The 17,076-nt window shown below is 38.6% G+C and overlaps 2 protein-coding genes across 2 annotated transcripts; both read right to left on the minus strand.

Moving 5' to 3' along the window:
* Positions 1–386: 386 nt before the first annotated feature.
* On the minus strand, positions 387–1,544 carry LOC145814623 (uncharacterized). The gene has a single exon (XM_082911554.1). The coding sequence runs from the start codon at positions 1,542–1,544 to the stop codon at positions 387–389; it is 1,158 nt and encodes a 385-aa protein (XP_082767680.1).
* A 14,778-nt stretch (positions 1,545–16,322) lies between these two features.
* LOC145814651 (uncharacterized) lies at positions 16,323–16,820 on the minus strand. The gene has a single exon (XM_082911643.1). It carries the CDS (start codon positions 16,818–16,820, stop codon positions 16,323–16,325), a length of 498 nt encoding a protein of 165 aa, XP_082767769.1.
* Between the last annotated feature and the right edge of the window lie 256 nt (positions 16,821–17,076).

A 17,076-nucleotide genomic window follows, 5' to 3' on the forward strand; every position in this document is an offset into this window, starting at 1 on the left:
GCAATACATTTGTAAATTGTATTACAGCAGGAGATTGGCCTATAGTCACCAACTTTTACCGGATTAGGAACTTTCGGAATGAGCACAATTGTAGTGTTGTTGATTTCAGACAGAAGTTTCCCAGATTCAAAGAAGGCTCTTATGGCCTGGGTTATGTCTTTACCAACAATACTCCAAGTGCTTTTAAAGAAACCAGCTGAATAACCATCAGGGCCAGGGGCCTTATTGGTTTTCAGGGACCAAAAAACATCCTTGATTTCCTTGTCAGAAACAGGACTGGCCATCTTAATAGCTTGGTCGTGAGTGACCCTAGCTTTAATCAGATCATGAACTCTCGTAGTGCCTCTATGATTGTTCTGTGAAGGAGTGCCAAAAAGTTTAGAAAATTAATCAATAAAAGCCCCTTGGGTTTCCTCAGAATTAGTTGAAACCCTCCCATCCTCCATCTCAACATTGAGAATTTTCCCTCTATTGATGTTACTCTTCACAGACCTAAAGAAGAACCTGCTATTCTTATCACCCAAACCAAGCCATTGGACTCTAGATTTTTGATGAGCCAATTTCTCCTCAACAGCACTAAGATCCACATATTTTTTAAACAAATTCCTCTCAAGGAGCTGAAAAGAGCTATTGCAAGGATCTTTGTCAAGTTTCCATTGGATGGAATCAAGCTCAGCTTTAGAGGCCAAAACTCGAGTTGAAATGTCACTAAACTCTTTCTTATTTAAGGATTTTAGGATAGGTTTAAGGCTACGGAGTTTCTGACAGATTCTAAACATAGGGACGCCTCTAATATACTGATTCCAGTCCTGAGCCACTTTGGGAAGAAAATCCTTATGCTCAGCCCAGAAATCAAAGTATTTAAAGGGTTTTTTGAAGGATTGGGCCTTACCAGAGACACTGACAACAACTGGCGAGTGATCGGAGATACTAGAAGGGAGAAACATAGCATTAGAGACAGGGAATTGGTCAATCCAAGACTCATTGACCAAAACTCTATCAATCTTAGTGGCAATGTAATCCCCCCTAGTCCTCTTATTCGCCCAAGTAAATTGACAACCACCATATGAAAGGTCAACAAGCTCAGCATTGAGAATGTAAGAATTAAAAACCCCTTTCTTACTGTTCCACAGGAGAGATCCCCCAAACTTTTCATAACTGTATCTGATGGCATTGAAATCCCCAAGAAAGGTTAGGGGGGCATCAGAATAAAGGTTGGAAAGACTGAGCATTTGGTCAAGAAATTTTTTCCGCAAAATACTACAATTCTCGGCATAGACAAAACAGGTTTTGAAAATCTTGGCTTGAGATAGGTCATTTATTTCACAGAGCATATGCTGGTCAGACAAGTTAACCAAAGTGACATCACAAAAAGTTGGGTCCCAAAGCACACAAATTCTACCAGGTTTATTAGGTTGAGAGTTAGTCAAAAAAGACCAGTTGCTCATGCAAGATGAGAAAACATTGTTTTCATTTATAGCTTTTATTTTGGTCTCCAAAATACCCATGACCTTAATTTCTTCTTTAATCAAAAAGTTTCTCATTTCTTTATGCCTAGAGGAGTCATTGAACCCTCTAATATTCCAAGAAGCTATTTTTTTTTTTGGGTGAATAAGCTATTTTAAAAGACATGGATAACAAAAAATAGTAACTCTCAACCCAGGATAACAGAGGTTACCTTTTTTTCTTCTTCTGGCTTTTTCCCTTGCCAGAAGATTTGCTGGTGGTAGAACTTGCAAGATATGCATCAGGAGTGGCTCGTGGACTATTCACATCAGTTTTCAGATTCTCCACTTTCTCCAGAAGTTTCGTTTCCCCTGGGAGGGCTAGCTTGGTAATATCCAGCAGGTGCTGTTTGATCTTTGCTAGTCCATCCTCAGTGTTTGTAGCATTTGCAGGTGTAGTGGTGTTTTTATCAAGGGTTGTAGCCTGCTTCTCCGAGCTTGTAACAATAACCATATCAGTGGGTGAATTATTTTCAGACAGATCTTGACAGATATTCTGAGAAGGATTTGCTGCCTCTTCTTCAGAACTACTAGCCAACTTGCCTTCCATATCTTCCTCAATTGGATCTTGATTACCCACTTTCCTTTTACCCTTGGCCAGAACAGTGCTCCACCCTGGATCTGGGTTGTTCTCTGTTTCTTTCTGGAGGTTCACTAGTTTAGCCACTTGGGTCGTAACACACTTATTAGTGTCATGCCCAAAAACCAAACAGTGTTCACATTTTGTAGGGAGACCCTGATACTCCACCTGAATTATCACTTGCTCTTCTCCACATTTAACTGGAAATGATGGAGGTTGTTTGGCACTTGCATCCACTTCCACACAGATACGGGCAAAGGCTACTCTAGTTCCTTTCACTGTAAGATGATCAGTGAAGAAAGGGGTTCCAACTGCACTAGTTATTCTACTCAGCCCATCTCTATCCCAGTATTCCAACGGAATATTGAAGAATTTGACCCACACAGGGACTTTCTGTATTTTATCCTTTGTCAGTCTCATCATCCTAGTCCATTTTTTGAGAATAAGGTGGAATCCTCCTATATACCACGGTCCCCCCTCAAGGACCTCACTGCAACAGTTGGGGCTTTCAAATATGAAGAAAATGAAACCCTCTCCATTCGCCAAAACCTCCTTAAGGCCTTTGTTCTTCCACAGACTAAAAGCTGTATTCCTCATATAATTGAAAGCAACCCCCTTGTCGATAAAATACCCTACTAAGCAAGAGTCCCATTTTTCCAACGGATGTGGTCTAGGGGGGAGATCTACACTGATAAAATCATTATTAACTGAAGGAGGGATATACCTCAGCGGAAGACATGAACGATCCGGATTTGCAGCTACTTCAGCCCATGATTTCGATGTTCCAGAATCCATCCCTTGCCCTCTGCCTCCTCCTTGGCCTCTTCCGCCCCGGCCTCCTCTGTAGCTTGTGCCCCCACCTCTACTCTTAGGATCGTAGTGATCACCCTCATCTAGGGTTTTTGGTTCATTAGGACCTTCTAGGTTGAACGATGGATCTGGTTGGAGGGTCTGAGCTTTCCTACCATCGACCCTAGATCTCGCGATCTCCAAGCTATCAGGAATGTTCCTAAAAGTTTCATCTTCCTTTTCCATCTCTATAGCCCATCTAGGGCTTGGGTTAGATACAGCTGGTGATTTGGGCTCCGACTCACTCGGTTCAGGGTTCTTCAGCCTTTGAAGGCGATCGGCAATCATTTGAAGATCCATAGTTTGAGAAGGATCGGCTTGAAAGTTAGGGTTCGTGGTTTGGTTGTTTCTGGCTGTGTCGCTCAGATCTTTCATGATTTGGGTATTTGGGATATTTCTGGTTTCAACACTTCGAGCCCTAACCGGACTCCTCACTGCAGGCTCATTAAATGTTGGATTGATGATGGAGTTAAGATCGGACATCGAGAATTCAATGAGGGATTGAAACCCTAGAAAACGAAAGGTTTTCTAGAGAGATGTCAGAGCTTCTCTCTCTAACCCATGCTTTGCTAGCTTCATCATCCTTTTCCATTGTTTTAAGATGAGTAAATAACCACCAATATACCACGGCCCCTCTTCAAGCACCTCCCTGCAGCATTCTGGGGAATCAAAAATAAAGAACATAAAGCCATCCCCGTTGGTTAATACTTCCTTGAGGCCTTTGTTTTTCCACAACCTAAAGGCACTATTACGAAGGTAATTATAGCCAACACCCTTATCTATGAAATAGCCTACCAAACATGAGTCCCATTTCTCCAAAGGGTCGGATCTCCAAGGCATATTAACCACAACAACATCATCAATTTGAGTAGGGGGATATACCTTAGTTTGATGTTGGATCGAGTTGATGTAGAAGCCACGTTGGCCCATGACCTCTGCTGAGGCTGATTAGGCCCCGCATCATCCGAGGATCTCCTACCTCCATTACCCCCTCAACCCCCTCTTGCCCCACGGTAACTTCCTCCGCCCCTTCCTCGACCATTTAGGAACATTCACATTAGGAATTTCAGGATTATTACCCACATGTATGACATCGAGAACTGGTCGACTCCTCCCTTCTCCTCTGATTCTTGTAACATCAAGGCAATCTGGAAGATTTTGGAATCTGTAGTCTTCGTTGTCAACACTTTCGGACCACCTAGGGTTAGAGATCTGACCTATCGGAGTCGAAGGGACGACCTCTCCACCTACCTTCTCTGAAGTTAGGGACTATTATTACCAAGCTTGCATTTACTTGTACTGTGTACCAGTTATGGGTTGCTAGGAATAATAGAGTGTTTAGTAAAGATATGGTCCCTGAAGAGGTTGTTATAAAGTGTATTGTGGATATGGTTAGATTCAGGGTAATGCATATTACCAATTTGAAGACTAACCATAATGAAAGATGGTATCTTAGCTCATGGAAATTGCCTCATACTATGCTGAAGCTTGCTACTGCTGATGTAAGGAATAAGAGTTCATAAAATGTGGGTTGAGTGAAGGTTAGAAACTACATTGTGGGGTTTCCTAATGTTTGCTATTCATATAGGTGCTTGGAGTCCAGGAAAGTCGATTGTTGAGTGTATGCCAATCAATCTGAGGGTCGAGTTTCATGTGAGGAATAAACACTCCATATCCCCCACATTACTAGCCACATTGAGAGGAACTAACAAGCTTTATATATTCTCTGTACCTTTTCTTTTGCGGGTGTACGGAGCTTTGTTTTTCCGAGTGATGTGAGCATAGATACTTGTGGGTTGAGTGTAGTGAGCAATTATATGTGTGATGTTTGAATGTTTCATGTTTCTGAGTCTCGCAAAGTACTCTGTTGATGATTATTTAATTCTGTTTGGTCTTTGCTGGATTACAAGGTCTTTTTTTTGGGTGAATAATGGATTACAAGGTCTACTATAATGTGTAGAATCTGTTTGGGTTACATGGTTTAGCAGCAGTTCTTGGACGGTGCTGCATGGTTTGTTCTTTAGTTCGGGTTAACTCGAAGCTCGAAGCTGGATATGATTGTGTTGATGGCTGCTATATGCGCCTCGTGTGTGAAGATTGACTTTCCATTATGTTTGTTTTCTTTAGAGTGTGTTGGTATTTTTGCCTACCCGTGTGGGATGTACACGGGTGTCCGTGATTTTCTGTTTCCATCCGACTTTTTGCTACTTAGATATCGGGTGTGTTCATGTTCCTCATTACATTTTCATGCGGCACATGAACACACTTTGGTTACTTCCTATTATGTATGGTTTATTTAGTTTAGTTTTTGGCTTATTTTATTTATTTTGTCCAGATAGATATGGTTTGGTCGTCAGTCTTTCTGGGTAATTCTGGAATGGCTTAGTCTTTTTGTTTTTCCTTTGGTTCTTGTATAGTGCTTTGGTTAGGGCCTGGGGTATGCCCCTTGTCGTGGTGTAAGTTTTTTGTCTTTTATTTTATGACTTATCCACCAAAAAAAAAAAAAGAGAACTTACTGAGTAATTGTAACTTAACAACATTAGTTTAACTTAAACACCTCATTTAAGGTTTTCGATATCTCCTAAGTGTTCAATTCTCAAGTCCAAAAGGTTGAATTTGTGTTCCGTTTGATTTTCTTCCAATTTCTTTTTCTTTTCTCTAACTTTCTTGTCTAGCTCTCAAGAAGATAGTTTCTCCCTGACTTTCTCTGTGCTTCTCCATCCTTCTCTCTTTCGTTCTAGGAACTAATTAGCTTGGGCCCCTAATTGTTTCATTAGCTTAAGTGGCCAGGCTGAAATCAAACTAATCTTCCATAGCCTCTAGGAAAACGAATTTACGGGGTAACTGTAGCTTAAAGATATTAGTTCAATTTAAACATCCCATTTGAGGTTTTCAAAATCACCCAAGTGTTCAATTCTCAAGTCCAAAAGGATCAATTTGAATTCCCTGTAATTTTCTTCGTATTTCTCTTTCATTTTCTCTAACTTTGTCTTCTAGCTCTCAAGAAGAAAGTTTCTCTCTAACTTTATCTGTGCTTCTCCATGCTTCTCCATTCTGTTCTAGTAACTAAATAGCTTGGGTCCCGTAAATGTTTCATTCGCTTAAGTGGCTAAGTTTAACTCAACCTAATCTTGCATAGCCACTGAGCAATAGAATTTACTGAATATTTGTAGCTTTACGATATCAGTTTAACATAAACACCACATTTATGGTTTCTTAAATCATTTAAGTGTTAAATTCTCAAGCCCAGAAGGATGAATTTGAATGAATTCCCTTTGACTTTCTTCCAATTCCTCTTTCTTTTCTCTTATACTTTCTCCTCTAGCTCTCAAAGCAGAAAGTTTCTATCTTTCTCTGTGCCTCTCCATCATTCTCTCTTTTGTTCCGGGAACAAATTAGCTTGCGCTCCTAATATCATTTGCTCGAGTGGCCAAGTTTGACTTAAACAAATCTTGCTTAGCCTCTCAGCAAGAGAATTTACTGAGTCATTGTCACATAACGATCTTAGTTTAACATTAAACACCTCATTTAAGTTTTTCGAAATCACTTAAGCGTTTAATTCTCAAGTCTAAAACGATGAATTTGAATTCCCTTTAATTTTCTTCCTATTTCTCTTTCTTTTCTTTTAACTTTCTCGTATAGCTCTCAAGAAGATAGTTTTCTCTCCAACTTTCTCTGCGCTTCTCCACCCTTCTATCTTTTGTTCTAGGAAACTAATTCGCTTGGGACCCTAACTGTTCCATTAGCTTAAGTGGCCAAGTTTAACTCCAACAAATCTTGCTTAGCTTCTAAGAAAGAGGATTTACTGAGTAATTGCCACTTAATGATATTAGTTAAACATAAGCACTGCATTTAAGGTTTCCCAAATTCCCCAACTGTTCAATTCTCATGCCCAAAAGGACGAATGTGAATTCCCTATGACTTTTTTTCCCGTTTCTCTTTCTTTTCTCTTACTATCTCTTCTATCTCTCAAGAAAAAAGTTTCTCTCTAACTTTCTCTGTGCTTCTCCGTCCTTCTCTCTTTTGTTCTAGGAACTAACTAGCTTGGGCCCCTAATTGTTCCATTAGTTTAAGTGGCCAAGTTTAACTCAAACTAATCTTGCTTAGCCTCTGAGAAAGAGAATTTACTGAGTAACTGTAGCTGAACGATATTCGTTTAACTTAAACACCTCATTTATGATTTTCGTAATCACCTAAGTGTTCAATTCTCAACTCCAAAAGGATGAATGTGAATTCCCTTTGATTTTCTTCCTACTTCTCTTTCTTTTCTCTAACTTTCTCTTCTTCTAGCTCTCAAGATAAAAGTCTCCCTCTAACTTTCTCTGTGCTTCTCCGTCCTGCTCTCTTTCGTTCAAGGAACTAATCAGCTTGGGACCCTAATTGTTCCATTAGCTTAAGTGGCCAAGTTTAAGTCAAACTAATCTTGCTTAGCCTCAAAGACAGAGAATTTACTGAGTAATTATCGATGCTAGTTTGACTTAAGCACATCATTTAAGCTTTTCCAAGTCACCTAAGTGTTCAATTCTCAAATCCAAAAGGATGAATTTGAATTCCAATTAATTTTCTTCCTCTTTCTGTTTCTTTTCTTTAACTGTCTCTTCTAGCTCTCAAGAAAAAGGTTTCTCTCTAACTTCTCGGCGCTTCTCCATCCTTCTCTCTTTTTTGTTCGAGAAACTAATTAGCCTCGGCCCCCGATATCTAAGTAGCAAAAGTACCAACATGAGGTGTTCAAGTTAAACTAACCTCGGGGTTTTGCACATGAGAATTGAACACTTAGGAGATTTCGAAAACCTTAAATGAGGTGTTCAAGTTAAACTAATGGTTGTTAAGTTACAATATTTGGGTGAATAAATTAAGTTACAATCACTCAGTAAATTCTCTTTGTTAGAGGCTAAGCAAGATTAGTTTGATTTAAACTTCGTCACTTGAACAAATGAAACAATTAGGGGGCCGAGGCTAATTAGTTTCTCGAATAAAAAAGAGAGAAGGATGGAGAAGCGCCAAGAAGTTAGAGAGAAACCTTTTTCTTGAGAGCTAGAAGAGACAGTTAAAGAAAAGAAACAGAAAGAGGAAGAAAATCAATGGGAATTCAAATTCATCCTTTTGGATTTGAGAATTGAACACTTAGGTGATTTGGAAAAGCTTAAATGACGTGCTTAAGTCAAACTAGTATCGATAATTTTTTTTTGGGTGAATAAGACATAAATAAAACAGCAAAATATACAAAGATACAAGGGGCATGCCCCAGGACCTACAGAGCTATACAAAGAGGCAAAAACCACGAAGAACAAGACAAAAGGAACCATACACACAATGTTCAAAACCTATCTCGAAGAGAAATAGAAGACGAATACAAGCGAAGGAGCTAAAGGACAAAACAAACTGGAACAGCCATACATCAACAAAAAAAGGCTGCCAAAATTCAAAACAGTCAACAAAGACAGCAAATCCGCAGAACAGACCGAAAGGGTATCAGCCAAAGGCCTAGGATGTGCAGAGAAGTTATCTACTGTATGTACCCAACATCTAAAACTATGGTAAACCCAACTATATTCTCTAGTACATCCCACTAGAGTCGGCCAAACTGAGTATGATTTAAATAGCTACAAACAGTAAATTAAAGACAGCTTCTGAACATTCAGCAATTTTGGAAGGCGCATATAGCAGCCATACCCATTGATTTGGAGTTCACACGACAACTTTTAGATGGCTAATCCCGAGAGTTTCCACTGCAGCTTTAAATGACAAATCCCGAAATTGCACAGATTGAGTATTCGAGTTAACCAAGGTAGAACGACCCATAGATTTGGAGGTTCCCACGACAGCTTTAGATAACAGGCCCCGAGATTTTCCACTGCAATTTGCGTGTGCAGGTTAAACATAATAGAATGACCTGCCAATGAGTAACAGAAGATAGAAACCATGAGAATTAAGTAACCAAGTCAGAAGTAGATTCTCTCAATTTTGATCTCACTTCACTCGACCCACAGTATTGAATCTCACCACACTCGGATAAAGCTTCCTTAATCTGCAATAAAGATACAATATATATAGTGGTTAGCTTGTAAAACATATAGATTCTAAATTCACTCAACCCACAGATTTCGAGGAACTAGTGACTATATGTCTCACCACACTCGACCCACAAATAGTATTCATCTTCAAGTGATCACACCTACACATTTAACTCAAACTAATAGTATCGATAATTACTCAGTAAATTCTCTATCTTTGAGGCTAAGCAAGATTAGTTTGACTTAAACTTGGCCACTTAAGCTAATGGAACAATTAGGGTCCCAAGCTGATTAGTTCCTTGAACGAAAGAGAGAAGGATGGAGAAGCATAGAGAAAGTTAGAGGGAGGCTTTTATCTTGAGAGCTAGAAGAAGAGAAAGTTAGAGAAAAGAACGAGAAGTAGGGAGAAAATCAAAGGGAATTCACATTCGTCCTTTTGGAGTTGAGAATTGAACACTTAGGTGATTTCGAAAATCATAAATGAGGTGTTTAAGTTAAACTAATATCGTTCAGCTACAGTTACTCAGTAAATTCTCTTTCTCAGAGGCTACGCAAGATTAGTTTGAGTTAAACTTGGCCACTTAAACTAATGGAACAATTAGGGGCCCAAGCTAATTAGTTCCTAGAACAAAAGAGAGAAGGACGGAGAAGCACAGAGAAAGTTAGAGAGAAACTTTTTTCTTGAGAGATAGAAGAGATAGTTAGAGAAAAGAAAGAGAAACGGGAAAAAAAATCATGGGGAATTCGCATTCGTCCTTTTGGGCTTGAGAATTGAACAGTTGGGGAATTTGGGAAACCTTAAATGCAGTGCTTATGTTTAACTAATATCGTTAAGTGGCAATTACTGAGAAAATCCTCTTTCTTAGATGCTAAGCAAGATTTGTTGGAGTTAAACTTGGCCACTTAAGCTAATGGAACAGTTAGGGCCCCAAGCGAATTAGTTTCCTAGAACAAAAGATAGATCTACGGAGAAGCACAGGGAAAGTTGGAGAGAAAACTATCTTCTTGAGAGCTAGACGAGAAAGTTAAAAGAAAAGAAAGAGAAATAGGAAGAAAATTAAAGGGAATTCAAATTCATCGTTTTAGACTTGAGAATTAAACGCTTAAGTGATTTCGTAAAAGTTAAATGAGGTGTTTAATGTTAAACTAAGATCGTTATGCGACAATGACTCAGTAAATTCTCTTGCTGAGAGGCTAGGCAAGATTAGTTTAAGTTAAACTTGGCCACTCGAGCAAATGAAACAATTAGGGGCGCAAGCTAATTTGTTCCCGGAACAAAAGAGAGAATGATGGAGAGGCACAGAGAAAGATAGAAACTTTCTACTTTGAGAGCCAGAAGAGAAAGTATAAGAGAAAAGAAAGAGGAATTGGAAGAAAGTCAAAGGGAATTCATTCAAATTCATCCTTCTGGGCTTGAGAATTTAACACTTAAATGATTTAAGAAACCATAAATGTGGTGCTTATGTTAAACTGATATCGTTAAGCCACAAATATTCAGTAAATTCTATTGCCAGTTAAGCGAATGACACATTTACGGTACCCAAGCTAATTAGTTACTAGAACAGAATGGAGAAGCATGGAGAAGCACAGATAAAGTTAGAGAGAAACTTTCTTCTTGAGAGCTAGAAGACAAAGTTAGAGAAAATGAAAGAGAAATACGAAGAAAATTACAGGGAATTCAAATAGATCCTTTTGGACTTGAGAATTGAACACTTGGGTGATTTTGAAAACCTCAGATGGGATGTTTAAATTGAACTAATATCTTTAAGCTACAGTTACCCCGTAAATTCGTTTTCTTAGAGGCTAAGCAAGATTAGTTTGATTTCAGCCTGGCCATTTAAGCTAATGAAACAATTAGGGGCCCAAGCTAATTAGTTCCTAGAACGAAAGAGAGAAGGATGGAGAAGCACAGAGAAAGTCAGGGAGAAACTATCTTCTTGAGAGCTAGACAAGAAAGTTAGAGAAAAGAAAGAGAAATTGGAAGAAAATCAAACGGAACTCAAATTCAACCTTTTGGACTTGAGAATTGAACACTTAGGAGATATCGAAAACCTTAAATGAGGTGTTTAAGTTAAACTAATGTTGTTAAGCTACAATTGCTCAGTAAGTTCTCTTTTTTTTTTGGGTGGATAAGTCATAAAATAAAAGACAAAAAACTTACACCACGACAAGGGGCATACCCCAGGCCCTAACCAAAGCACTATACAAGAACCAAAGGAAAAACAAAAAGACTAAGCCATTCCAGAATTACCCAGAAAGACTGACGACCAAACCATATCTATCTGGACAAAATAAATAAAATAAGCCAAAAACTAAGCTAAATAAACCATACATAATAGGAAATAACCAAAGTGTGTTCATGTGCCGCATGAAAATGTAATGAGGAACATGAACACACCCGATATCTAAGTAGCAAAAAGTCGGTTGGAAATAGGAAATCACGGACACCCGTGTACGCCCCACACGAGTAGGCAAAAATACCAACACACTCTAAAGAAAACAAACATAATGGAAAGTCAATCTTCACACACGAGGCGCATATAGCAGCCATCAACACAATCATATCCGGCTTCGAGCTTCGAGTCAACCTAAACTGAAGAACAAACCATGCAGCACCGTCCAAGAACTGCTGCTAAACCATGTAACCCAAACAGATTCTACGCATTTATAGTAGACCTTGTAATCCAGCAAAGACCAAACAGAATTAAATAATCATCAACAGAGTACTTTGCGAGACTCAGAAACATGAAACATTTAACATCACACATATAATTGCTCACTACACTCAACCCACAAGTATCTATGCTCACATCACTCGGAAAAACAAAGCTCCATACACTCGCGAAAGAAAAGATACAGAGAATATATAAAAGCTTGTTAGTTCCTCTCAATGTGGCTAGGGATATGGAGTGTTTATTCCTCACACGAAACTCAACCCTCAGATTGATTGGCATACACTCAACAATTGGCTTTCCAGGACTCCAAGCACCTATATGAATAACAAACATTAGGAAACCCCACAATGTAGTTTCTAACCTTCACTCAACCCACATTTTATGAACTCTTATTTCTCACATCAGCAACAGCAAGCTTCAGCATAGTATGAGGTAATTTCCATGAGCTAAGATACCATCTGTCATTGTGGTTAGTCTTCAAATTGGTAATATGCATTACCCTGAATCTAACCATATCCACAATACACTTTATAACAACCTCTTCAGGGACCATATCTTTACTAAACACTCTACCTAGCAACCCATAACTGGTACACAGTACAAGTAAATGCAAGCTTGGTAATAATAGTCCCTAAGGAATTCCCTTTCACAGATTTAGCAATGAGCTGGACCAAATCATCCCAAAGGAGGGATGGCCAATCAACATTGATTTTACCTTTAATACAAGACCACACCCGTTCCGAGAATGGACACTCAAAGAAAAGGTGGTTGTGGTCTTCATTATGGTACTGACAAAATACACATACAGCAGATTGTGTCACACCAAAAAGGTGCAACCTGTCCCCAGTGTTGAGTCTGCCCAGAATTGCCATCCAAACCACAAAACTCACTTTAGGGATATTGTGGGGGCCCCAGTAAGTTCTCTTTGTTAGAGGCTAAGCAAGATTAGTTTGATATTAACTTTGCCACTTGAACAAATGAAACAACTAGGGGGCCAAGCTAATTAGTTCCTAGAACAAAAGAGAGAAGGATGGAGAAGCACAGAGAAAGTTAGCGAGAAACTATCTTCTTGAGAGCTAGACAAGAAAGTTAGAGAAAAAAAAGAGAAATAGGTAGAAAATCAAGCGGAATTCAAATTCAACCTTTTGCACATGAGAATTGAACACTTAGGAGATTTCGAAAACCTTAAATGAGGTGTTCAAGTTAAACTAATGGTTGTTAAGTTACAATATTTGGGTGAATAAATTAAGTTACAATCACTCAGTAAATTCTCTTTGTTAGAGGCTAAGCAAGATTAGTTTGATTTAAACTTCGTCACTTGAACAAATGAAACAATTAGGGGGCCGAGGCTAATTAGTTTCTCGAATAAAAAAGAGAGAAGGATGGAGAAGCGCCAAGAAGTTAGAGAGAAACCTTTTTCTTGAGAGCTAGAAGAGACAGTTAAAGAAAAGAAACAGAAAGAGGAAGAAAATCAATGGGAATTCAAATTCATCCTTTTGGATTTGAGAATTGAACACTTAGGTGATTTGGAAAAGCTTAAATGACGTGCTTAAGTCAAACTAGTATCGATAATTACTCAATAAATTCTCTATCTTTGAGGCTAAGCAAGATTAGTTTGACTTAAACTTGGCCACTTAAGCTAATGGAACAATTAGGGTCCCAAGCTGATTAGTTCCTTGAACGAAAGAGAGAAGGATGGAGAAGCATAGAGAAAGTTAGAGGGAGGCTTTTATCTTGAGAGCTAGAAGAAGAGAAAGTTAGAGAAAAGAACGAGAAGTAGGGAGAAAATCAAAGGGAATTCACATTCGTCCTTTTGGAGTTGAGAATTGAACACTTAGGTGATTTCGAAAATCATAAATGAGGTGTTTAAGTTAAACTAATATTGTTCAGCTACAGTTACTCAGTAAATTCTCTTTCTTAGAGGCTACGCAAGATTAGTTTGAGTTAAACTTGGCCACTTAAACTAATGGAACAATTAGGGGCCCAAGCTAATTAGTTCCTAGAACAAAAGAGAGAAGGACGGAGAAGCACATAGAAAGTTAGAGAGAAACTTTTTTCTTGAGGGATAGAAGAGATAGTTAGAGAAAAGAAAGAGAAACGGGAAAAAAAATCATGGGGAATTCACATTCGTCCTTTTGGGCTTGAGAATTGAACAGTTGGGGAATTTGGGAAACCTTAAATGCAGTGCTTATGTTTAACTAATATCGTTAAGTGGCAATTACTGAGAAAATCCTCTTTCTTAGATGCTAAGCAAGATTTGTTGGAGTTAAACTTGGCCACTTAAGCTAATGGAACAGTTAGGGCCCCAAGCGAATTAGTTTCCTAGAACAAAAGATAGATCTACAGAGAAGCACAGAGAAAGTTGGAGAGAAAACTATTTTCTTGAGAGCTAGACGAGAAAGTTAAAAGAAAAGAAAGAGAAATAGGAAGAAAATTAAAGGGAATTCAAATTCATCGTTTTAGACTTGAGAATTAAACGCTTAAGTGATATCGTAAAAGTTAAATGAGGTGTTTAATGTTAAACTAAGATCGTTATGCGACAATGACTCAGTAAATTCTCTTGCTGAGAGGCTAGGCAAGATTAGTTTAAGTTAAACTTGGCCACTCGAGCAAATGAAACAATTAGGGGCGCAAGCTAATTTGTTCCCGGAAGAAAAGAGAGAATGATGGAGAGGCACAGAGAAAGATAGAAACTTTCTGCTTTGAGAGCCAGAAGAGAAAGTATAAGAGAAAAGAAAGAGGAATTGGAAGAAAGTCAAAGGGAATTCATTCAAATTCATCCTTCTGGGCTTGAGAATTTAACACTTAAATGATTTAAGAAACCATAAATGTGGTGCTTATGTTAAACTGATATCGTTAAGCCACAAATATTCAGTAAATTCTATTGCCAGTTAAGCGAATGACACATTTACGGTACCCAAGCTAATTAGTTACTAGAACAGAATGGAGAAGCATGGAGAAGCACAGATAAAGTTAGAGAGAAACTTTCTTCTTGAGAGCTAGAAGACAAAGTTAGAGAAAATGAAAGAGAAATACGAAGAAAATTACAGGGAATTCAAATAGATCCTTTTGGACTTGAGAATTGAACACTTGGGTGATTTTGAAAACCTCAGATGGGATGTTTAAATTGAACTAATATCTTTAAGCTACAGTTACCCCGTAAATTCGTTTTCTTAGAGGCTAAGCAAGATTAGTTTGATTTCAGCCTGGCCATTTAAGCTAATGAAACAATTAGGGGCCCAAGCTAATTAGTTCCTAGAACGAAAGAGAGAAGGATGGAGAAGCACAGAGAAAGTCAGGGAGAAACTATCTTCTTGAGAGCTAGACAAGAAAGTTAGAGAAAAGAAAGAGAAATTGGAAGAAAATCAAACGGAACTCAAATTCAACCTTTTGGACTTGAGAATTGAACACTTAGGAGATATCGAAAACCTTAAATGAGGTGTTTAAGTTAAACTAATGTTGTTAAGCTACAATTGCGCAGTAAGTTCTCTTTTTTTTTTGGGTGGATAAGTCATAAAATAAAAGACAAAAAACTTACACCACGACAAGGGGCATACCCCAGGCCCTAACCAAAGCACTATACAAGAACCAAAGGAAAAACAAAAAGACTAAGCCATTCCAGAATTACCCAGAAAGACTGACGACCAAACCATATCTATCTGGACAAAATAAATAAAATAAGCCAAAAACTAAACTAAATAAACCATACATAATAGGAAGTAACCAAAGTGTGTTCATGTGCCGCATGAAAATGTAATGAGGAACATGAACACACCCGATATCTAAGTATCAAAAAGTCGGTTGGAAACAGAAAATCACGGACACCCGTGTACATCCCCACACGGGTAGGCAAAAATACCAACACACTCTAAAGAAAACAAACATAATGGAAAGTCAATCTTCACACACGAGGCGCATATAGCAGCCATCAACACAATCATATCCGGCTTCGAGCTTCGAGTCAACCTAAACTGAAGAACAAACCATGCAGCACCGTCCAAGAACTGCTGCTAAACCATGTATCCCAAACAGATTCTACGCATTTATAGTAGACCTTGTAATCCAGCAAAGACCAAACAGAATTAAATAATCATCAACAGAGTACTTTGCGAGACTCAGAAACACGAAACATTTAACATCACACATATAATTGCTCACTACACTCAACCCACAAGTATCTATGCTCACACCACTCGGAAAAAAAAGCTCCATACACCCGCGAAAGAAAAGATACAGAGAATATATAAAAGCTTGTTAGTTCCTCTCAATGTGGCTAGTAATGTGGGGGATAGTCCCTATCCATCATAGGACATGGCCTTTGTACAAATCTGCCTGGCAACGTTTTTTCTTTTGGCTCTATTTTCGGATGTAGCTCTTAGGTTTGATTTAGTTTTTTGTTAGTGTTTCTTTGGGCCTCGGTGCTTGTGGGCTGTGGCTTGTGGCTTGTGTTGTCTTCTGTTGTTTAGGGCCTGGGGTATGCCCCTTGTATTTTTGTAAATCTTCTGTTTTTTATTATTTCTTATTCACCCAAAAAAAAAATGTGGGGGATATGGAGTGCTTATTCCTCACACGAAACTCAACCCTCAGATTGATTGGCATACACTCAACAATCGGCTTTCCAGGACTCCAAGCACCTATATGAATAACAAACATTAGGAAACCCCACAATGTAGTTTCTAACCTTCACTCAACCCACATTTTATGAACTCTTATTCCTCACATCAGCAGCAGCAAGCTTCAGCATAGTATGAGGCAATTTCCATGAGCTAAGATACCATCTGTCATTGTGGTTAGTCTTCAAATTGGTAATATGCATTACCCTGAATCTAACCATATCCACAATACACTTTATAACAACCTCTTCAGGGACCATATCTTTACTAAACAATCTATTATTCCTAGCAACCCATAACTGGTACACAGTACAAGTAAATGCAAGCTTGGTAATAATAGTCCCTAAGGAATTCCCTTTCACAGATTTAGCAATGAGCTGGACCAAATCATCCCAAAGGAGGGATGGCCAATCAACATTGATTTTACCTTTAATACAAGACCACACCCGTTCCGAGAATGGACACTCAAAGAAAAGGTGGTTATGGTCTTCATTATGGTACTGACAAAATACACATACAGCAGATTGTGTCACACCAAAAAGGTGCAACCTGTCCCCAGTGTTCAGTCTGCCCAGAATCGCCATCCAAACCACAAAACTCACTTTAGGGATATTGTGGGGGCCCCAGTAAGTTCTCTTTGTTAGAGGCCAAGCAAGATTAGTTTGATATTAACTTCGCCACTTGAACAAATGAAACAACTAGGGGGCCAAGCTAATTAGTTCCTAGAACAAAAGAGAGAAGGATGGAGAAGCACAGAGAAAGTTAGAGAGAAAACTATCTTCTTGGGAGCTAGACAAGAAAGAGAAAAAAAAAAGAGAAATAGGTAGAAAATCAAGCGGA

This window comes from Camellia sinensis, chromosome 1 (genome assembly GCF_055761805.1).
Source record: "Camellia sinensis isolate YWXY chromosome 1, ASM5576180v1, whole genome shotgun sequence".
Classification (NCBI taxonomy): domain Eukaryota; kingdom Viridiplantae; phylum Streptophyta; class Magnoliopsida; order Ericales; family Theaceae; genus Camellia; species Camellia sinensis.

What these genes read in the sequence shown, in the direction of transcription:
- LOC145814623 (XM_082911554.1), bottom strand. Translation starts at nt 1,544, where the DNA reads ATGAGAAACTTTTTGATTAAAGAAGAAATTAAGGTCATGGGTATTTTG.
- LOC145814651 (XM_082911643.1), bottom strand. Translation starts at nt 16,820, where the DNA reads ATGGCGATTCTGGGCAGACTGAACACTGGGGACAGGTTGCACCTTTTT.